The sequence below is a fragment of the Babylonia areolata genome, chromosome 27 (genome assembly GCF_041734735.1).
Source record: "Babylonia areolata isolate BAREFJ2019XMU chromosome 27, ASM4173473v1, whole genome shotgun sequence".
Classification (NCBI taxonomy): domain Eukaryota; kingdom Metazoa; phylum Mollusca; class Gastropoda; order Neogastropoda; family Buccinidae; genus Babylonia; species Babylonia areolata.
The window spans coordinates 9,398,752-9,422,781 of NC_134902.1; the positions used below are offsets into that span (position 1 = coordinate 9,398,752).

Sequence of the window (24,030 nt, forward strand, 5' to 3'; positions counted from 1 at the left end):
CACCAGCGCCGTCTACCTCAACAATAGCATCGGGGACTGGTTCAGAACCACAGTCGGAGTGAGACAAGGCTGTCTACTCTCCCCAACACTCTTCAACATCTTCTTAGAAAGAATAATGACTGACGCACTGGAAGAGCATGTAGGAACAGTCAGCATAGGCGGCAGAACAATCACAAACCTACGTTTTGCCGACGACATTGATGGACTGGCTGGGAAAGAAGAAGAACTGGCAAGCCTGGTCAAACATCTAGACAAAGCCTCCACATCGTATGGAATGCAAATCAGTGCGGAGAAAACCAAACTGATGACTAACAACACCAACGGCATCAGCATTGACATCAAAGTCAACGACGAAAAGCTTAAAACAGTCCACAGCTTCAAATATCTGGGAGCAATCGTGTCAGATGAAGGATCTAAACCAGAAGTACTCTCGAGAATTGCCCAAACAACAATGGCACTCAACAAGCTGAACACCATCTGGAACAACAAAAACATCGCTCTCAGCTCAAAAATCAGACTGATGCGTTCCCTGGTTATATCAATATTGCTCTACGCCTGCGAGACTTGGACCCTGACTGCGGACATCGAGAGAAGAATCCAAGCTGTCGAGATGAGATGCTTTCGCAGACTACTTGGCATCTCCTACAGAGACCACATCACTAACACGGAAGTGAAGAACAGAATCAAGCAAAGTATTGGACCCTACGAAGACCTTCTGTCCATAGTGAAAAAACGCAAACTTAGGTGGTATGGACACATCTCCCGATCATCTGGTCTTGCCAAAACGTTCCTGCAAGGCACCGTACAAGGAGGCAGAAGGAGAGGACGGCAGAAGAAGAGATGGGAAGACAACATCCGGGGGTGGACAGGCTTGACGCTCGGTGACGCCCTGAGGAAATCAGAAAACCGTGAAGAGTGGAGAGGGGTGGTGGCCAGGTCAGCAGCGGTGCCCCAACGGTCTGAACCCAGACTACGGGAGAGGTGAAGGTGAAGGTGAAGGTCTTTGACTTATAGTATAACATGAAGGGGCCACTGTGATCACAACTAAGAGGTAAAAACAATGAATCAACAATAATGATGTCAAGTCAACCCCGCTCATGGCAGTGTTACAACTCAGATGTGTTCTGGTGAAAAAGGAACAGAAACCTCTAGGGCCACGTTTATAATGCACACCATCAGACACAGCAAAATGAAAAAGAAACAGCATTTGCTGAGCACAGTATGTGGCTGTACCTGATAGCATGCAGTATGAACACACACTAACATTTCTCAGTTTCAATATAATCAGTCATAAGGTCAGCAGTCTTTCATTTATCTCTTTGGAGATGTGATCTCTCCCCATGACTTCTCCCCACCCACAACCCTCACCCCCCCCTCCCCCCACCCGCACCCCAAGAGAATAAAATATTCCAAAAGAAAACAAAACAGAAGTCAGTTTACTATTCATTGGGTGGAAAGAATCCTACTGCATAGTGGTTGTCCTGTGGTCTGAATCTGTGTCAGCATCAGCACACAGTGCAGCAGCATCCCCCCACTTCAATTCTTCAGCATTCAATGTCATAATTTCATTTAAAAAAATATCATGCAAAATTTCAGCATTCAATGTGACAGTATCTTACAATGTAACATCATTTAACAAAGTAACATTATTTCAGCATGTGTACAGTGGTCACATGGTTAGAGCACTGGATTCTCCCTCGTGTTTCCTGAGTTCCATCCCTGGTTTCAGTGCCAGCACCTGCTAGGTTAAGGGCAGAGATTTTTCCAATGTTCCAGGTCAACATATGTGAAGACCTGCTGGTGCTTGAACCCTCTTTGTGGGTATGTGCATGCAGAAGATCATATAAGCATGTAAAAGATCTTGTGATCCATGTCAGCATTAAGTGGGTTAAGGAAACAAGAACATACCCAGCATGCATAACCCTGAAAACCGAGTATGGCTGCCTATATGGCAGGGTATGGTCATACCCACAAAATGTTACATGTGTGTGTGTGTGTGTGTGTGTGTGTGTGTGTGTGTGACTGAAACCCAACTGAATCATACAAGAAAACAAATTAAGAGCAACCAAAGCCAGCTCCCAGTACGCTCAACCCTGGTAGGCAGCCTGTTGTGCAAATGACTTGTGTTTGTAAAGCGCTTTGAGCTTGGTCTCTTACTGATAATTTGCTCTGTATTAGTATCTGTATCATCAACATCATCATCAATCATCATAAAAAAAATCAATATAAAAGTGTATGATAACAATGTAAAATACTACATCTTATGACAATGTAAAAATACTATATCTGATGACAATGCAAAAATATTATATCTGATGACAATTTAACAACATTTCAGTGCTGAATGTAATAGAATGTAGTAATAAAAAAAGTAAAAGTAATCCAACATTCCATACAATTAATTCTGACGGCTAACAATATTTCAGCGGTCTGACAACATCACCTGAATGTAACAGTATGTCATAACAATGTAACACTCTTTTTAAACAATGTAACACATTGTATCTGACATTTTCTCAGTGGAACCACAATGCACAATGAAACAATGCACAGCACAGGACAATACAGAGAACTGAATGAACAGTCTCTGAGAGTGTATGGGGGCAAGCAGAAAAGGGAGGGGGGGAAATACACCAAGAAAATGCCCACCATCTTCTTCAGAATAAACATAATCACCTCTCACTTCTCCACAACTTATGAGAGAGAGACAGACAGAGACAGAGAGACAGAGAGAGAGAGGTGGCTACAGGTGATAAGAAATATGTACAACAGACACTGAACACAGACCACTGCTGCTGACATGACAGGACGTGCAGATCATCAGACAGACATGGGGAGACAACACAGGATTCCTTATCAGTTGGGATAGGGGAAAGGGAAGAGGGACAGGGGGAGGGGGTGTGGGGGGAGGGAGGGGGTCAGAAATACTTGATGTCACCTGGCTTGGATCCTCCCCGGTCGGCAGAGGGTGTTGTGCCTGTGTCTATGCCCCCTCTGTCCTGGTCCTGTGGACACACATCACAGCATTGGCCATCTCACATTATCATGGATAATACATACAATTACACTGGCCATCTCACATTATCATGAACAATACAATAACACTGGCCATCTCACATTATCATGAATAATACATACAATAACACTGGCCATCTCACATCATCATGAATAATACATACAATAACACTGGCCATCTTACATTGTTCCTGAACCACAACACCATCACCAGTCATCTCACTTATCTTTGATACAACTCACATACCACTGCTCTCATCACCCATCAACTCACATTGTCATTGACAACACAGCACACATCACAGACTCATTCCTCCACAAACTATGCAGAATATCACTTTCTCTGATCAATATCTATCAGCACATATAAAGCCATCCTATGTCTGAATTTTCAAAAAAGATTAAAAATTCTGTTCCATCTTTGGGTTAAAAATTTTGTCACTGTGACATACGACATCTTGTTAATGATTCAATACCACATTATTACACATCCAATCTGAGGTAATGTACAAAGATGGATTTTTCTTAAAAGGCATTGAAGACATCCATCCAATACACATTTATCTCATGGCAACAATTTTTTTTCAATTTCAGGATGCAAAAAGATTTTAATTTTATGCTTTCATTTTGTTTGTTTGTTTTTCTAATCAAACTCAGCTTGAGAGCCTTAATGAAATTATGCAGTTCAGTTAAATTCACTAATCCCAGTCCTTTGTTTTCTGTCTGTTTCATAGCTGTTTTGCTTGCTACTTTGGCATCTTTTCCTTTCCATATAGAAGAGAAACATAGCTGTGGTACATTTTTGATAAATGAATCATGGTGAGGGGGGTGGGGGGGTTGTAATCCATAAGTATATCAGTATTGATAAGATATAAAATTTCAAAATAGCAATTCTTACCAAAGGTATATGCATACATTTTATCCATATTTTGAATTTCCTCAAAATATTCACAGTAATTTAAGTTTTCACATCCTTGCAGATCTCTTGTGAGCCACATTCCTAATATCATAAAAACTGGTGGGTTCCATTTCATTCATTTAATCCATTAAATTGTGGCTGTACTTATATTTGCTTCCCAATCAAATTGCTAATGTCTTTTCATAATTCATTTGTAATCCTGATATATTACTAAATTTTCACCCCCGAAAACGGAGTATGGCTGCCTACATGGCGGGTTAAAAACGGTCATACACGTAAAAGCCCACTCGTGTGCATACGAGTGAACGCAGAAGAAGAAGAAGACTAAATTTTCAAAACTGTTTTTAACATCTTCCATAAACGAGTATTCGCTACCATTCAACATCATCTGTGCATTGTCTGCAAACTGCGCTATATTATGTTCCTTATCACCAATTAATATACCTTAATACCCTTATTTTCTCTAACCATAATTTCTAGAATTTCAACACAGAGAATAAGAGAATTTTCATAATAATTTATAACCTCCTTCATAATATCTTTAGTGTCAGTTAATTCATCATCACTCTTGTCGACTAGTTTTATCATTCGTTGGCTACTGTAATGTCATTTTTGAAGTCCAAAAAATAATCTTAGATCTTCTCATCCTTTGCAATCCTTCTAGCTTTAGAGTACTCAACCCATTTGTTCATCCCTAATACCTTCTGACCTTTCATACTTTGTATGCAGTTCTTCATAATCTGAATTAGTTTTATTTTAGTTTTTTCTCAAACTTATAAATATTGGTTGTTAATTGTTTTTCTTTTTACTTTTCTTCTTTTTCACAGTGGAATAGTTAATACTTTTGGTTCACATTTCCATTGGTAGGACATCTAAAATCCATTGGTAGGACATCTAAAAATAATTGATATGAGATACTTAGTTGGATCTGTTCAAAGTCATTTTCATCAAAAATATATACTAGAATGTTCAGTAATGGCATATTCTTCTATTGTTTGCTTAATTACTTCCTTAATTTCTTAAATATATTTTTCATCTCTTAGAACAGTTAAATTTCAAGAATGTCCTAGGCTTTGTTCTTGTTCCACATTTTAGTTGCAATGTAGTCATTGAGTGGACTGTTCTACAGCCCAGAATAATGTAACAAGCTACTTCTGTCATTAAAGTTTCTGAGAGTACAAAGAAATCTAACCTACTTTGCTATTAAGGTTTGGGGGCTTCTCCAACTGGTTAGTGACACTGAGTTTCCTGGACATGTAGGGAGATAATGCAGAAGAATGGACAGAAAAAAAGCAAATCAAGCATGATGGACGGTAAATTCAAAAGCCACACTTAAAATCAATTTCTTCTCATAAACACTCAGATACATACATAAACTTCGTTCTTAGGGAGATATACACATATGAACACAGTCTGAAATGCCTGATTAAAGAAAAAGTTAAAATATAATTTTAAGTATATAATATTAAAAATCCTTAATGTAACAAATAAACAAAATTAAATGTCATAAAAAATAAATGTACTTTCTTAAACAAATACAAAAAGCATATGCTTGCCACAACAGCATATTCATGACAACACAAAATCTATGTGTGTGCATATGCAAATTAATTACTGTTTTACTATAATAAATCATATCCATAAACATGTTGCATATTGTTATCAATAATATGATTTCATGCATAATATGGAACTGAACATGTTAAGCTTACCACCCATAATTTTCCTGTGTTACCCAACTCACACTAACAATCAGCACTGAATTCACATTAAGAAAAACAACAACAGCACTGAAGTCATGAAGTCACACCAACAATCATCACTGAAGTCACACCAACAATCATCACTGAAGTCACATCAACAATCAGCACTGAAGTCATACCAACAATCATCACTGAAGTCACACCAACAATCAGCACAGAACACTGAAGTCACACCAACAATCAGCACTGAAATCACACCAACAATCAGCACTGAAATCACATCAACAATCAGCACAGAACACTGAAGTCACACCAACAATCAGCACTGAAATCACATCAACAATCAGCACAGAACACTGCAGTCACACCAACAATCAGCACTGAAATCACATCAACAATCAGCACAGAACACTGCAGTCACACCAACAATCAGCACTGAAATCACATCAACAATCAGCACAGAACACTGCAGTCACACCAACAATCAGCACTGAAATCACATCAACAATCAGCACAGAACACTGCAGTCACACCAACAATCAGCACTGAAATCACACCAACAATCAGCACAGAACACTGAAGTCACACCAACAATCAGCACTGAAATCACACCAACAATCAGCACTGAAATCACACCAACAATCAGCACTGAAATCACACCAACAATCAGCACAGAACACTGAAGTCACACCAACAATCAGCACTGAAATCACACCAACAATCAGCACTGAAGTCACATCAACAATCAGCACAGAACACTGAAGTCACACCAACAATCAGCACAGAACACTGAAGTCACACCAACAATCAGCACTGAAATCACACCAACAATCAGCACTGAAGTCACATCAACAATCAGCACAGAACACTGAAGTCACACCAACAATCAGCACTGAAATCACACCAACAATCAGCACTGAAGTCACATCAACAATCAGCACAGAACACTGAAGTCACATCAACAATCAGCACAGAACACTGAAGTCACATCAACAATCAGCACAGAACACTTTAGTCAGAACACTGAAGTCACACCAACAATCAGCACAGAACACTGAAGTCACACCAACAATCAGCACTGAAATCACACCAACAATCAGCACTGAAGTCACATCAACAATCAGCACAGAACACTGAAGTCACATCAACAATCAGCACTTAAGTCACATCAACAATCAGCACAGAACACTTTAGTCAGAACACTGAAGTCACACCAACAATCAGCACAGAACACACTGAATTCACACAAACAATCAGCACTGAAGCCATACCAACAATCAGCACTGAAGTCACATCAACAATCGGCACTGAAGTTACACCAACAATCAGCATAGAACACAATGAAGTCATAATAAGCGTAAGACATTGTTTCTAATATGAAAAAGACTAGCTCCAGTCACAAAGAACACCATTGTCAGTGTCAACACACTGCACAGGTACATGATTAATCTGTGGCTATAGCAAAGCAATTCAGGGCACAATCATTTATCAGTTTAGGCTTACTACATGGGTACATGATTATTCTGGGCCTGTGTGGTGAGGCAAGTTACAGCAATATTATCATCAGTTCTGGCACACTACATGGGTACATGATTATTCTGGGCCTGTGGCAAAATAAGTCATGCAGTCCATACACTTCTGACCACCTGGTAACATGAAGTGTAAGGTGAGAGTTGTTCAGGTGTAAGCAGACAAGGATAGGAGAAAATTTACCCTACAAAGAGTGGTGTGTTCAGCGATAGTCTCCTGTCTGTGGAGGTAAACACCACAACACACCAGTCAGAATGGGCCATCCAGACCACTTCTGGGGCCAGCAATAGTATCTTAAGTATTAGTAAGCATAACAGTCATCTGAAAGTCACTGCACCCTTTCTGAAAAATACTATTTACAACACAGAATTGTGTGGAACAAAAATTCAATACATGATATAACAAATATATGTCTTGTGTGGTTTAACAAATCTGCATTTTAAACAATCTTAACTTGAGTAGTCTACTAATACAATGCTTGAGTAGTATGAACACTATCAGAGATTGACCAAGTGTGCTCATGACATCCATCAACTAAAACCATCTTTCACACAGCTATAAAGAAATTTCCGAAAGAACCGAAAGATGTGTGCTGGAATGTGAATGTTTCCACCAATGGCACACTACACTGATCAGCATTTCACCGTTTGAATTTTCAGGTAAATTTTATGGTCTTATCTGCTGATGATATACTCTTTGTTCACTATCAGAAAACAAATTTTTGTTGAGCTTCTTCTTCTTCTTCTTCTGCATTCACTTGTATGCACACGAGTGGGCTTTTACGTGTATGACTGTTTTTACCCCGCCATGTAGGCAGCCATACTCCGTTTTCAGGGGTGTGCATGCTGGGTATGTTCTTGTTTCCATAACCCACTAAACGCTGACATGGATTACAGGATCTTTAACGTGCGTATTTGATCTTCTGCTTGCATATACACACGAAGGGGGTTCAGGCACTAGCAGGTCTGCACATATGTTGACCTGGGAGATCGTAAAAATCTCCACCCTTTACGCACCAGGCGCCGTCACCTTGATTCGAACCCAAGACCCTCAGATTGACAGTCCAATGCTTTAACCACTCGGCTATTGCGCCCATCGATTTGTTGAGCTAAATGTTATGTGCTGGAGTGTGAAAATTTCCGTCTGAAGCAAGGCAGTTCTATCCACATTGATCAATTGGCATTTCACCACACTAATGTACAGACAAATATCACTATCAAATCTATTGATGTTTTGAGATTTCCTTGACATTTCTCAGCTTTCCAGCTTGGATATGTCATAACAAAAACACTGAACACGTAACTGTCAAACATATCTGTTACTGACATGCAGGCAAGATGGTGGAAGAAGAGCCAGGGATATAATCTCTTAAGTCACAACAGCACACAGCACACAAAACATGGTTTGAACAATCAAAGTTTATTTAAGCTTGCAGCAACACTGTCTGGCTAATGCCACTTCATTCATTTATTTATTTGACAATAAGACATCAACAAAGCTAAGTGAGAGGGTTCTGTCTCCATGACATCTTTCTCAGGAACAGAAGTGGAGAAAAATATGTACTGAGATCTGACGGACTCAGGCAAATCATGAGTCATAAAATGAAAACTATCAATGGCTTGCAAATATGAACCATAGTTGTCATAGGTTAATCATTCCCTTCTAGCACAAGTAAGCTTCCATCTTGCTCCTTCTTGGTTGTTAGTTATTCATTTTATCATTTTTCATCACTGCTTAACAGTAACTGCTTCAGCAAAAACCATTCTCATTGTGAGTATAGCAGCTGAGCCTTTTACAGCTGAGTGGAGCATGCTAAACTTAAAATGTAGCAGTTGACAGGTCAGCACGTAGACCAGTACTACAAGGTTAGGTTAAGGTTAACATTCCCACAGTCACGGCCATCAGGGCAGTTTATTCATATCCACTGTGTGTTAGGCTGGGCACAGGAAGGCAGGGCCCAATCTTCTCTTTCCACATTACTACAAGCAGCTTCATGATAAAACCTAAACTTAAAATGCCATGCTGAAGAACTTGTACCTTGCTCAGTCTTTAGAGATATGGACTGGCCAGACAAAGCAGCAAATTTGTGATTAAGTTATTCATAAATGGTTCAGCTGAGAAAGCAAACATTATTCAGCAATAATGAATGAAAATGTAAAAGTGCTTTGGTATGAGAATACTCACACCTGATGCACAGTGGAAGTAAAGAGAAGCAGGACTGACATGAGGAAGATAAGAAGAGAGAGACAACAGAGGGGACCAAAAAAGAAACAACAGAACCAATGAATATGAACTTTTTTTTAAAAATTAACTTTGGCCATGGACCACAATTCAAAACCTGGTGACGGGGAGGTGGGCATGGGAGGGGGTATTACAATACTTGTATGGCATCACACAATATCAGACTGAACATGGACCTGACCTTCTTTATAAGCAGATGCTTTCTCCTTTTGATCGCATGGAAAATAAAATTTGATACCTGACAATTTCTCTGTTTGTTGCTTGATTGAAGAAGTGTACTAAGTGACATACTTAAACAGTCTTGAAGAAATTTTGTCCATAAATTACTGTACACAGAACAAACATGCAATAAATGGTATTCATTTTCCAAATCACTTTGGCAAAAATAACAATATTTTAAACATCATTTTCATAGTATCTGTTAACATTACTATTTAAGGGAAGTTTAAATATGGCCTGAGACAACACGACCCTGAAAAAAATATTCATCAGATTTTGTCATATACCGTAACTTTTTGCCTATAAGGTGCTGCGTTTTTACGCAAATCTGACTCCTGGGTCCTATCAGCTATATGCGCCCTATCTAAGTCTGAAAACAAAATTTTGACCACAATGTGGGGCCACATGACACAACAAACTAAAAAATGACAACATCATTGATCACAATAAACATTCACAATCGCGATGAACAGCAACATTTCAGTCTTGCCACTGTTCTTGTTCATCACTGAATTAAACTGAAACCAAATTGCATACTACACAAAATTTCAACTGAACGTGATTGCAGTTCGCCCTTAGGCCATGAAAAAAGAGCAGTGTCTGAGTTGGGGATAAAATCATGGCGCGAAAATAGAGATCGGAAGTGAACTGATTGTTTTTCAAAAGCAGAACACAAAGTAAAATGGCGGACTGGGTCTGGCAGACTGTAATCTGATTGAATAAGTTTATGAACTGGGGTTTTACAACAGTGTACATTCAACTGAAGGCTGTAAAGTTGTATAAAAAAACAACAAAAGGTAGAGTGCTATTTCAGCATCCTAAATCCAGGAACCTATTTTATTGGTAATTTTTTGTGCATGTATGAAATGATATTATCATTAGTAGATGTTTTAACCAATTTTCAGTGAATTTCAACTCTTATTTTATACTTTATTTTACTCAGTTCTGATGCAGATTCAGTCACTAAACTAATGTGCCACCATCTTGCTTTTTCCGATTCTGGTCCCACAAACCATGAAAATGTTACCAATAGATGCAATAATTTACGATGCTAAAATTGACATTACCAACAACAAAAAAAGTGTGTGTGAAAAAACAACAAAAAACAACAACATATAACAGAGCACACAAATGGAGTCAACAGGCAGACAAAAACAAGTCAGATTCCAATCCAATTTTCCAAGAATGACATAACTACTCGGAAACAACAGAGACAAAATGGAGTACTTTCACTTTAGGGGAGATACAGCTTTATCAGATGTGTGCACCTTACACGAGTTCAAAATATTTTTTTCCCTTTAAATTCATGGTGTGCACCTTATGCATTGCAGCGCCTTGTAGGCTGAAAACCATGGTATTCTTCCTTTTCAAATACTATGATTTTCAGCCTATTAGGCACTAACCTTTAATCAAATCTGACTCGTTCATGTGTTCTTCAGTTTAACGTCTATCCATATACTGTCATTTTAAATGACTTTTCGGCTGCACGCACCCTATCTGTGTCTGAAAACTAAATTGTGATCACCACATGGGGCCACCTGACACAACAAACTCAATATATGACACCATCCTTGAACACAATAAATGCTCACAATCACACTGAACAGCAGTACCAGTCTTACCATGGTTTATGCTCACCATCGAATCAACTTGAAACCAAATTGCAGAGTACAAAAAGGAGGAGTTTGTATTATACTCCATGTTTGGTGTTTACATATACTTACCATGTCAAACTGATGCAAAATAGGCCTATGGTTTGCTCTGTTTGGCCAAATTTCGCGCGGCTAACAGTGAAAAGACGCCCCTCTTAGTCTGGCCCGCTCTTAGCCAATCAAACGCCTCTAACAGCTATAAGCGCTGAATCATTCCTTTGGCCAAGGCTCTCCACGCCATCTTGTCAGGTTTTCGCTCTGTCTCGTCTAACGCTTTTTTTTGGCTATTAAGCGTTTTCATTTGGCCTTATTTTGTTGTATGCGGCTTGCATGTATGATTGCAGTTCACCCTTAAGCCATGATAAAAGAGCAGTGTCTGAGTTGGGGATAAATTATGGTGTGAAAGTGGAGAAATCTGAAGTAAAGTAATTGCTTTTCAAAAGCAGAATGCAAAGCAAAATGGTGGATGGGACGGAAAAGTATGCCTAGCAGACTGGATTTTGACTGAACAAGTTAATAAAATGGGGCTTTACAACAGTTTAAAAAAAAAAAAAAAAAAAAATTAGTGTGAAAAAAAAGCAGCATATAACAAAGCAAACATAGTACCAAAGCTAAGTCAACAAGCAGATGAAAACAAGTTGGATTCTGATCCAGTTTTCCAAAGAGGATGTCACTACTTGGAAAACAACATCCGCTGTTAGCAGACACAAAATGGAAGACTTTCACTTTAGATGTGTGCGCCTTATACAAATTCAAAATAACTTTTTTTCTGGGCTGGTGTGCCTTGTAGGCAGAAAATCACCGTATACCTTAAAATGATTTGTAGCAGGAATAGCTGTCTCTATCACAAACAGTAACAGACCATTCTTGAATGAGCATGTCAATAAAAGTCTTTGCTTGAAAATAATAAGAAATTCTTTCACTTCACCAGCACCTTGCTGTCATGATACAAAATTGAAGCTGGTTCAACATACTATTTACTTAGAGAGAGACAAGAGAGACAGCAGTGACATGGAGGTGACAGCAGGGAGAGAGGACAGCAATGAAGGGGGACACTGACCATGTTGGTCACTTCCTTCAGGATGGTGTAGGGGCAGTAACCTGACTGACCCTTGTAGTTGCGCACCTTCCACCAGTTACGGCTGTTGTCAAGTACCTGCACACCACACACCTGGGTCATCAAATGCAGTGTAGCTAAAATAACGATAATAATAGCACATCAATATAGTGTTTTCAAACCTCTCAAAATGCTTTACAATAATATGTCAGTCAGACACAAAGCACATAAGAACATACACATACAGTGATAGACAGACAGACAGACACACACACACACACACATGCATGAAGACACAATCATGGAAGAAACAGTTGTTGATCCATAAAGTACAAATATTGAATGGAGTGCCTTAATTATGCAGAGACTGCTAGAAAAGTTGTCTTAAAAAAAATCATTACAGGATGTGAGGAACTGTGATGAACTGAAAATATGGGATATGTCATCATCTCCAGTGTAGCTAAGATGGGATATGTCATCATCTCCAGTGTAGCTATTATGAAGAGATGTTAAACAGGAATACATGAATATGCTTCTGTGGGACTTGGTGAGCAACAATTGTGGCGAGAGGTCGTGTTTTCTGGTCTGTCTGCATGCGAAGGAACGATCGTGAACTTTTGTGTTGTTCCTACTGTGTGTTCACTTCAGATTTTCACAGGACACAATTTCCTGTTCAGCTTTGTGTTTGCCTGTGTGAATTCCTGTAGTTTGTTTGTTCTGTTGTGTTTTCCAGCATTTTTACTTCTTATTCTTTTTCTCTGCTCTTTTTATATATATATATATATGTTTGGGTTTTTTGTTGTTTTTTGTTGTTGTTTTTTTTGATCGGAAGACCAGTACCACTCATCAAGTTTATCTTTGGATTTTCTTTATAGGTATGTACACTCTATGACCAATCCGCAAGTACAAGAGGTAGCTGGAATTTTTGTACTGTCTTCTGACAACGTATTTATTCATTCGTTGATTCTCTGTTGCTTCTTCAGACTAGTTTAATTATTGTTCAAAAAAGATAAGTGATGTACAGTATGGCAGGTGTGGTGCCAGTGTTTGTGTTAAATAATCAGCTCCCCACATCTGATGAAAAACTGTTTAGTACTGCCAAGATTTGTGGTGCTGCCGAACAGACATGTGGTTTTGAGTCAATAGATGGGGCACAACGGATAGGTGGTTTATGGAGGATATATCCTCACAATGTCAACACAAGAAATAAACTACTGGTTCAGGGTTTTATTCTGAGAGGGGTACGGGTGGAAGTGAAGGACAAGAACCCATTCATCGTGGTTACAGCAGAGTGAGAAGAGAGAGAGGTACCCGCAACTAAATTAGTGGTGAATAATATTCCTTTATCATTTTCCGATGAGGAAATAACTAGGTCTGTAAAAAAAACTGGGAGTGAACATCAGATCAAAACTGATAGCTGAAAGAGACAGAGACAAAGATGGCAAACTGACTGGATGGAAAACGGAGAAGGTTCATTTACCTCGACGTTCCCAAAGAGCCACTTCCAGGAATCATCGTCACTGGCCCTTTCAAAGCCTCCTTGTATCTCAAGGAACAGAAAATCGCCAAGAAACAGAATGATGTGGAGTGCAGGAAATGTTCTGAAAAGGGCCACATTGCAACCTCCTGTACAAACCCCATCAAATGTCGCCAGTGTCTCCTGGAAGGGCATGTGGCGGGTGACCCCCAGTACCAGCTAGCACCAGTAACAACTGGGAGAGCAGGTGAGGGAGGGAACGAGGGAGGGAACTATTCCGATGAACAGGAAGGAAACATGTCTGAGAGCCAACAGCTGCCCCACAGAAAAAATGACAGCACAGAAAAGACAGCTCCAAAGTCTCCCAGAGAAACGAGAGGTAGACCAACAGTGCGGCGTCCGGCAGGTCAGGCAGTCAGCTCAAAGAACCAAAATACTACGTCAGAAAACTTCCATAGTTCTTAACGCTCTGCTACCATGAAAATCTAGTGGACTACTATGTCCTATGAACTGTTCACTATGAAACAAATTGCCACTTTGGCTTGGTCAACTACTGACACTTGACTACAACACCATGTTGCTTGAACACATCATTTACAACCGCCATCATCACTTGCTATGTCTCCAAGGTTCTCTCCCTTAGTTCACCACTTCCAGTATATACTTCTGGTATTAACATCGTAGTCGACGATCAACGATAATTAACAAGAAGGATGTGGTCAATAGTACTGAAAGCTGCAGAAAGATCAGAAAGAGATAGAAGAGACATTTTGTGACCATCAAGGGCAAGTAACAACACAGACAGGGGAATTTTACACTATGCTTTTATTTCTACTTATACTGAGGCATGCACAATTAGTAACTGGTATAATAATCCATTTTCTAAACAGCGCAGATAAGGAAGGCAGTAAGCTGACCTGAAGGTAATCCCCCTTGTTGACAGTCAGTTCCTTGGAGTTCTTTCCCTGTCTCTCGTGGAGCACTTCATACACCCTGAAGCACACAAGATTCATCCTGACATTTCTATGGCTCTTCATTTTTTTTTTAACATCAATGTTTCTTCGTGTGCATGGTAAGACAAGAACACACTCTGGCTTACAGCAAATTCTGTTCTCTGCAATGTCTGTAGATCATGGCTGAAGTGCTGTTTGTTCAGGACATTCTCCAGCAAAATGGAAAGACTGTTGCAGAGGGGCTGTGTTTCAGCTCTTCATTTCAGTTAAAGGTGTATGGTCCCTTAGACTTTACAGCCATCAGGACAATGAATTCATAATCCACTGTGTCTAGAGTTCAGCATAGGAAGGCAGGGCCAAAATCTCCTTCTGTTGTTTTAACCTTCCCAAACTGAAATAAGATATCAATTCACACCTGAGTGGAGTGAGGAAAATCAGAGTCAAGTGCCTTTCCCAAGTACACAACACCATGCTGAAAGGGGGCCTCAAACACTAATCACTGGTAAACACTGGATCACAAGTCCAATGCCAAACCAATTCTACCATGTGCCTGTACATTTACATGTCTTATAATTCACTGGAGCTGGATTGCTCACCTTTCTTTCATCACAGAAACATGTCAAAGGAAAGAACACATGCCTATACATATATTAGTTCAAAACTATTGAGAGGAACACCTGACGCAAAATTAGTATGGGGAAGAAAAACACAAATGCACTCACAAAGACAAATTCTCACCCTACACAGTACAACAGCATTTTGAAGCTGTTTGGTACATACCTGTTCTGCTTTAAGAGGAGAAGAGCTGCTGAAATACGACATATCCAAGTTCAATGTGTGACAGGATAGTGGTAACCACCCTCTACTCACACGCCAAAATGGACAAAAAAAAAACAAAGCCAGTGATGTCTTACTTAGCCTCCATCTTCTTCAGTTCATACAAGTAGGCCATGTTATCATCTGGAGGGGGCTGGCTGGCTTCAGGTTGGGTGTGTGGTGCTGGCTCCGGGGCCCTTCGCTGGTTGGCCTGGTAGTTCCTGTGTACAATTAAGTTTCAGTTTCAGTTCTAAGGTGATGCCAAAGCATGCAGACTAGTCCATACACACCACATCTGCTGTGAAAAAAGCCTGACCTTCACATAAACCCAACACACAAACATACACACACATAAAGCAGTTTAACAACAAAGGTCTAATCAGTAGTTCCTGTACAACAGGTGAGTACTTTACAGCAGTGGCCTAATTGGTAGTTCGGTGTATAACAAAAAGTATTTTAACAACAGCGTGCACAACTGGCAGTTCCTGTGTACAACAGATGAGAGTGTGGCAGATGCCAATGGCTGGAATGTGGTATCTAAATGCCACACCGCCTCTTGTTTGTCCCTCTCCTACTTTCACAGCAATGGTCTAATTGGTAGTTCCCATGTGCAACAGGTGAGTACTTTAACAGCAATGGTCTAATCGGTAGTTACTGTACACAACAGGTGAGTACTTGAACAACAATGATCTTATTGGTAGTTTCCATGTACATCAGGTACGTACTTTAACAGCAATGGCCTAATTGGTGATCTTCTGAAGATCACCCAAGCCATTAGACCCCACGATGACCTCCTAACCATCATCATGAGGAGGAAGCCAAATGGTGTAGACACGTCACAAGATCTGATGGGCTTGCAAAGATCATTCTACTGGGCAGTGTACCAGGCAGTAGGAAGAGAGGGAGACAGAAGATGTGGCAGGACAAAATCAATTAATGAACAGACCCGAATTTCCCAGATTTACAGAGAGCTGCGAGAGACAGTAACCGATGGAGAGAACTGGTCTGGAAAATGATTCGGTGAGCATCTGTTGTGGCAAGCGGTCACAATTTCTGCACGCTCTTTGCAGGTAGCCAGTTTACGTCAGCTGAGTTGCTTTTTTTCTACTTAGCCGTTCGATTACACGCCGAATCAGAACAGTGGGCAACTGCTGTTATGGCAAGAAATATTTCGACTGTTGTTTTCTTCTACATTCTACAGAATCATCATGTCTACCGGCATCAACCCCATCTTTCTCAAAGTAAAATACATCCAAGGCTCAGTCTACAACCGTCCCTCGGTCCTGGAGATGTGTCTAGCAGGTGAGAGGATGGCTGGACAAGTACAGTGGTTGGCGCTCAGCAGTTACATGGCCTGTGGAGAATTTATCCTGCCACACCGGAGGCAAGAAACCAGCTGTTTGTGCAAGGTATGAGAGTGAGAGGGATTGTGCTTCAGCTAGCAGCCACAAATCCATTTATTCTAAAGAATGGATCCAGAGAGGAAAAGCCATCGACCAAAGTATGGATTGACAACATACCAGTTTCAGCAGCAGACTCTGAAATAGACCATTCTCTCGTTAAAATAGGATGTGAGCTACGGTCGTCCATCAAAGCAGAGAGAGCAAGAGACACAGATAATAAACTCACCAGATTCTTGACAGGGAGAAGATTATTTCAGTTCCGGATGTTCTCCTGGAAAAGTCTCTGCCAAAATTTACCATAGAGAGCAGCCCAAAGCCTCCCCCAAATCCGTTACATGCTCAAGGTGCTTGGACCCAAACCACCATATTTCACAATGCAAAAGAGACATTGTGTGCAGAGCATGTAAACAAGAAGGGCACAAACAGGGGGATCCTGCTTGCCAGTTTTCTGTTTCAGAGACTCTCTCAGAGGACGGACTGGAGACGAGTGGAGATGAGGAGGCAGCGGCAGTGGACAGAGGGAGCAACCAGCAGGTCCAACTTGAGGACCGACAGCCCAGATGTCGTCCCGGGGAGCACCAGGCCACACTCAGCACCTCGCTCCAACTGCAGAATCCCCCTCAGAGCAGGTCGGAGATGCCAAAGTGGGCACGCACCAAGGAGATAAAGGGGAAAGGGAAACAGGCAAAGAGGAATAATGGCTGAAGCAGCTGCCAGATGCCCGCAGTGTCTAACGCTGAGGAGGTCGATGAACGTGGCTGAGACTGTGTGCGCAAATGACTGTCCTTTCGGTGACAACACGGCAATGCTTCACAGACTGAGAGTATGGAAACCGTTATGGATATTAATATGCAATATTTACTATTTGATTAATTATCGATTCATTAATTTACTGTCACCCTTGATATAGATATAAAGATACACAGAGTATTTTTACCCCTCCATCAGCTCCCTTTTCTCCTTACCCCCCTCTTCCCTGCCCCTTGCCCCATTTCTCTCTCTCTTTCTCTCTTCTCTCTCTCCTTCTCCCTCTCTTTCATACAATTAGTAAAGTGTATACGCACATTTTATATTGCAGATTAAGAAAATGGGCAGAAATAGAAGAAAAAAAATAAGAGAGGAACAGGCGGGCTTTAGAACAGGTTATAGCACTGTTATAATATATTCACTTTATACGCTTTAATCCAAAATAATCTTTTACGCAAGACTACGCTATATGTAGCATTTGTAGACTTCAAAAAAGCATTTGATTCTGTGAACAGAAACATTCTGTGGAGTACACTAAGAAAAAGCGGGGTGCATAGAAAGTTTTACATGGCCGCTAAAAGCATTTACAATTCTGTACTTGTATGTGTTTGTGACAAAGGTATTTGTTCCGACTTATTTCAATGTCCACGAGGGGTTAAACAAGGCTGTATGCTAAGCCCACAGCTGTTCTCCTTTTTCATCAATGAATTGGCAGTAGAGTTATCACAGAAGGGTAAACATGGAATACAAATGATACCTGGTGCAACAGAATTGTTCCTAATGCTATTTGCTGATGATGTTGTCACAACTAAATTGAGTCTGACGTCTGCGTGGGATGAAGCAAATAGAAACAGGAAAACAGGTGTCATCCAAATTATAAAATCACTCAGGAGACTAAGGTCGACTGATCCACAGCTTTTCTGGAAACTTTCGACACACAAATTGAACCAGTCTTGAACTATGGAGTGGAAATATGGGGACTCATGACAAATAATCAAATGGAAAGAGTACATACTTTCGCAATGAAGCACTTTCTTGGTGTCCCATTACATTCATCAAACACTATAATGTATGGCGAAACTGGCAGGTACCCATTGCATATTAAATCAACTGTAAAATGCATGAAATATTGGCTGAAACTTACTAGACTGCCAACATCACAATTTTGTAGGCAAGTATATGAGATGCTGCTGCTGCAAGAGGAGAAGGGCAAACAGAACTGGGTATTCCACATCAAGAAAACGCTAACAGAACATGGATTCGGTCTGGTCTGGTCTGGATGTGCCAAGGAGTAGGGCACAAGAGCGGCTCTGTATCTGAATTTAAAGATAGACTTATAGCATGTTACAAACAAAACTGGCACAGAGAATAGAGAGCAATGATATGTATAAATGGTTCTATTCATTTAAATCAATTTTTCAAAAGGAGAAATATATCAAGATCGTAACAAACAAGTGGCATAGAATCTGTTTTGCAAGGCTCAGATTGAGAGCACTTGGACTGAATGCCTACAGAAGATGAATCGATTCAGACGTAGCAACATCCCCTTGCCCTATGTGTGGCTAAAACCCAGAAGATGAAAAGCAATTCATATTTAACTGCAAAAGATACGAAGAATTGCGAAAAAAAAATTGTACCCTTTTCAATACAGCTCCAGTGCAGAGAAAAGATTTGTTCAGCATACTGATTACAGAAAATGAAGATATGATACTGTCACTAGCAAAATATGTATCCGAAGCAGTAAGTATACGTAAAACGTTTACTATCAGTCCAAATACTCATTAATTAATTATAAACTTAGTATGGGTTCTATGAGGGTGAAAAAGGCAAAGACAAAAGGAAGGGTCACATTTGGATGGTCAATTTCGAAAATGTATTTTTCTGATGTGTTATATGTTTTATGTGTACTTCGTTATGTGTTTGTATTGGTATGATGTATTGGCATGATGTGTGTCGATATCAGATGTTTAGATAGTTATTATTCAGATTATAATATGTACTTTGTTTCCTGTGTACTGTTCAAACCTTAGAGATGAACGACTGGGGTGAAAAAGGCACAGTACCCGCCTGCTACATGGACATTTAAAGCAAACGACAAAATACCAAAGTGCCGCTTATCCCTTAGCAGTTTAGTTTACTTTGGTAAAGTTTTTCCTTTCTGTTCCATTTTATTTGTTTTGCACCATTTTTGTTCTGATTTGTACCTACTATGTCACTAAAGCTTTACAGCTAATGACATTAAACATTTCAGTGTTTCAGTGTGTTTCTCTCTTTCTCTCAACATTATCTCGGGTGTACAGATGTACAATTCTGTGTTTTTGTGTGAGTGCATGATTATCCTCTCTCACGAACAATGGATAAACTTAGAATTTGTTCACTGAACTGTAGGAGACTAAAAAATAAATGGAAACGTAGAACCCTATTCAAATATTTCAAGAATGAAAACTTTGATGTGATATGTTTACAAGAAACATTTTTTTCATAAAGATCAGTCACAATGGGAGAGAGAACAAGGCGGTAGAATCTTCGCCCAAGAGGGCACTGCGCAAGCCAAGGGAGAGATCATCCTGATTTCCAAACAGTTTTATGCAATTTTCACTTTGTTATAGTGTGCCAGCAGTGCCACCACCCACACTCTGTCCCCCTTCCTTCTCCATCCCTTCCCCCCCGCCCCCCTCTCTCCCCCCTTCTTATCTCCCTTCCCGCTCCATCCAAAGTCTAGTCTTTGAGGTCGCGCCGACACCGCGCCACCCTCTCTCCTTCCACCCCACCCCCAACCCCCTTACCCCCACTCCCTAGTCGGCAGCCTTTGATCAGCGACGCCACGTCACCCGCCCCAGCTGTAGGAACATGTGCAGTTGTTTGAGGTCTGCTGCAATCCCCGTGCTGAATTAGATGTCGACGTGTTCGAAACAGACCAGTGTCGGCATGTCTTTCAAGTCATTCTCCATCTCCCCTCTCACTAACACAGCTGAGGTAGATGGCGGGACTTCGGAACGTAAGCTAGGGAGAATTTATGCTAATGTGTACTTTGATCAAGCCGGCTAACATGCTGAGAGTTGTATTGTCCTGTCTCTCCAATCTCTTTGTGATGTAAACGGGTGAACTTGTCACAGAATGTGTGTAGAAACAAGTGGGCTGAATTGTAGCAAATCAGATCAATCTGTTGAATTGGACAAATTGGGATTAAGCAGTGAATCTGTCAGTCATTCACAAAGCGAGTGTCACTAGGACAAGCAAAGATTGGTTATTTCAGTTCAACTAGTTGGGGGAGTGAGTGTTGTAGCTTGCATTAGTATGCATAGTATGTTGTGGGAAGGGATAAAACCAGTCAGCACAGCCAGTTCTCAGCTGTCTCCCAGGAAAACTGACTGACACAGGCTGACTGACTGAACAGTGATGTGAGGTGCAAGGAAATCCTTGTTGGGCTGTGTGCTGCTTGTAGGTGCTGCTTTTAGGTGCTGCTTGTACTTAGGCATAGGGTGAAATTTTTACTGTGTGCTGCTTGTAGGAAGTACTTGAAGTAGGCAGTGTGTGCTGCCTTAGTGTGTGTTGCTTTTGCTACGTAGGGTGAACTGCTTAATGTGTGTGCTGTATTGTAAAGTAAACACTCTATAAAAACCACTCCATGTGGCCCTGCTATTGGTGTGAGGAGAGAGTGAGTGAGTGCATCATTAGTTGATCCTATATCCCCCTGTCTGCTCCCCCCTGCGTAACTCCCCTCTCTCTTTGAATAGAATCGAACCAACCACTCTTTCAAAAACAACAGTTTTTTACAACTTAAAAATGCAAAACTTCGAAGTTGACAATATGAATGTATGTGGTGATTTCAACTGTGTCTTAAACAACAAATTAGATGTGGTATCAGGTAATCCATTTAATAAAGCAGAAGTGGATGCCTTCAACACTTCTGTGCAAGATCTTTTGCTGACGGATATCTGGAGGGCTTTTCACAGAGACGAGCAAAATTACACATGGAATTGGTTTCACCCTTTCACTGCCCCTCGGTTAGATTACTGTTTGGGTACAGAAGATCTCTTTATATGATGTGTGCATCCATGTGTGCATCTTGTGAACACCATACAGTACCTAATTCTGATCACAAGACAGTAGTTTTAGAACTGGACAACAACAAATTTACTCTGGGCCCAGGTTACTGGGGGTTTAACAATAGCTATCTTAAGAATGATTACTTTGTGAAAAATATGAATGCCCTTCTTGACACTTTTATGACTGATGATAAGCAAGACATAAACCCTATTGAGAAATGGGAATTAGTTTGAAATGCGGAATTACTGTGCTGATTTTGGCAAACGTTTAGCATGTGATCAAAGAAATGTGAGAATAGAAATACAAAAACTACATGATTTGGAACTTTCAATAGTAAGAAAACCAGAGAATATTAATTTGCAAGATAAGTTATTAAAAACAAAGCAAAGATTAGAAATATTAGACATGCAAAAAACAAAAGGTGCTCAGTACAATCAAGAATAAAATGGACAGAAGAAGTGGGAAAAATACCAAATATTTCTGTAATCTTGAAAAGATAAGGAAAAAGAAAAATGTAATGACTTGTCTGCTAACAGAATCTTGGAACACTATTTGCGATCCAGAAAAAATAATGGCAGGACAGGTATCTTTTTATAAAAATCTTTACGAAAAAAAACGGAGGTTGAAAACGTAATGGAAGCAACAAAGGAATTCATGGCAGGTGAACACTTCTCTCGTTTTGACGGCGCCGAGAAAGAATCATGCGAAGGTCTTGTTATGATGGATGAAGCATCATATACTTTATCGAGCATGAAAAACGGATCCGCTCCAGGAAATGACGGAATCACAATTGAGTTTATGAAATTCTTTTGGTTCAAACTGAAAGGAATACTCACAGCCTCTTTCAATGAATCATTTGATAGGGGCGAGCTATCGTATACACAATATCAAGGTGTAATAGTGCTTATTCATAAAGGTAAAGAACTAGACAGAGAACTTCTAACAAACTGGAGACCCATAACATTAACTAACACCGACTATAAAATTCTAGCCAAGATTATGGCTCACAGAGTGGGGTTATTCAACGCATAGTTAGTGATGATCAAGTTGGATATATGAAAGGCAGAAATACTGCTACAGTTACTCGTACCATTGATGATATAATAAATTACATAAATAAGACAGGTAAAGCAGGCTTTTTACTAGCATTAGACTATTCAAAAGCATTTGATTCTATATCAAAATCATATTTACTGCATGCATTTGATGTATTTGGCTTTGGGACTGACTTCAGGAAGTCGACAACAATCATGATGAAAAATGCTGTAAGCCATATCAATTATGGCAGATGGATATCAGAGAGCTTTGATCTTAATTGCGGAAAAAGGCAAGGTTGTCCGTTTTCCCCACTAGCCTTTATCCCTGCCATAGAATTATTAGCCATCAAGATAAAGAACAGCGGCATATCTGGAATACAAGGAATACAAGTACCACATCAAAATGAAAACAATATTTCAAGCATCAAAATACAACAGATGGCGGATGACACAACTCTGAAGAATGAGAATGACATTACTAAGGCAACAACTATTTTAAAACAATTTGCCGGTTTTTCAGGTTTAAAGCTAAATATGCACAAAACTAAGGTTCTAGTAGTGGGCGATATATGTAAACAAAATCTGACTATTCCATTCGAAATAGTAGAGAAAATAAAAATCATAGGAACTGTCTTTACAAAAGACAAAAAGTAGTAGAGGAAAATTGGAAAACCAGAATAAAAACATTAATCACAAAGATAAGACAGTGGAGCAAAAGGAACCTCTCAGCACACACAGTAAATAGTAATGATCAAAACTTTCTTGATCAGCCAGTTTGTTTATGTGATGCAATCAGTTGGATTGCCAAAAGAAACACAATTTATTTAAGCTCCTTTGGCAAAGAAAATATAGTAACAAGAGAGCATTTGAGAAAGTTAAACGTGAAGTAATGCAGTCTGATTATAAAGAAGGGGAGCTGAGTATAGTTGACATGATACAGTTGCAAAATATTTTTTTTATCTACAGTGGGTTGGGAAGTTACATAACAGGTCAGAAAAATGGTCTTTTATTCCTTTTTGGCAGTTTAGTAAAATTGCTTCTGCAGATGAGTTATTCAAAATAAATTGTTCTAAAATAGAGATCCAAGGATAAAAAAATTATTTTTGGAAAGAAGTTTTACTTATGTATTTGGACAATAAAACTAAAATGCAAAAGGACAGTGTGTTAGCAAAAGACATCGTTCAACAATATTGTATTTAATATGATAATTA

General features: G+C 39.8%; 1 protein-coding gene across 4 annotated transcripts in view; it reads right to left on the reverse strand.

Annotated features, from left to right (window-relative positions):
* LOC143301203 (epidermal growth factor receptor kinase substrate 8-like protein 2) overlaps positions 1 to 24,030 on the reverse strand; it is a 216,393-nt gene that overhangs the window by 88,166 nt on the left and 104,197 nt on the right. For all 4 annotated transcript variants that reach the window (XM_076615325.1, XM_076615324.1, XM_076615323.1 and 1 more), the window contains 4 exons: positions 15,681 to 15,803; positions 14,731 to 14,806; positions 12,340 to 12,435; positions 2,939 to 3,005 (listed from right to left, as the gene is read on the reverse strand). In XM_076615325.1, the coding sequence (XP_076471440.1) occupies positions 2,939 to 3,005; positions 12,340 to 12,435; positions 14,731 to 14,806; positions 15,681 to 15,803 (362 nt within the window). The remainder of the gene's footprint in view (positions 1 to 2,938; positions 3,006 to 12,339; positions 12,436 to 14,730; positions 14,807 to 15,680; positions 15,804 to 24,030) is intronic.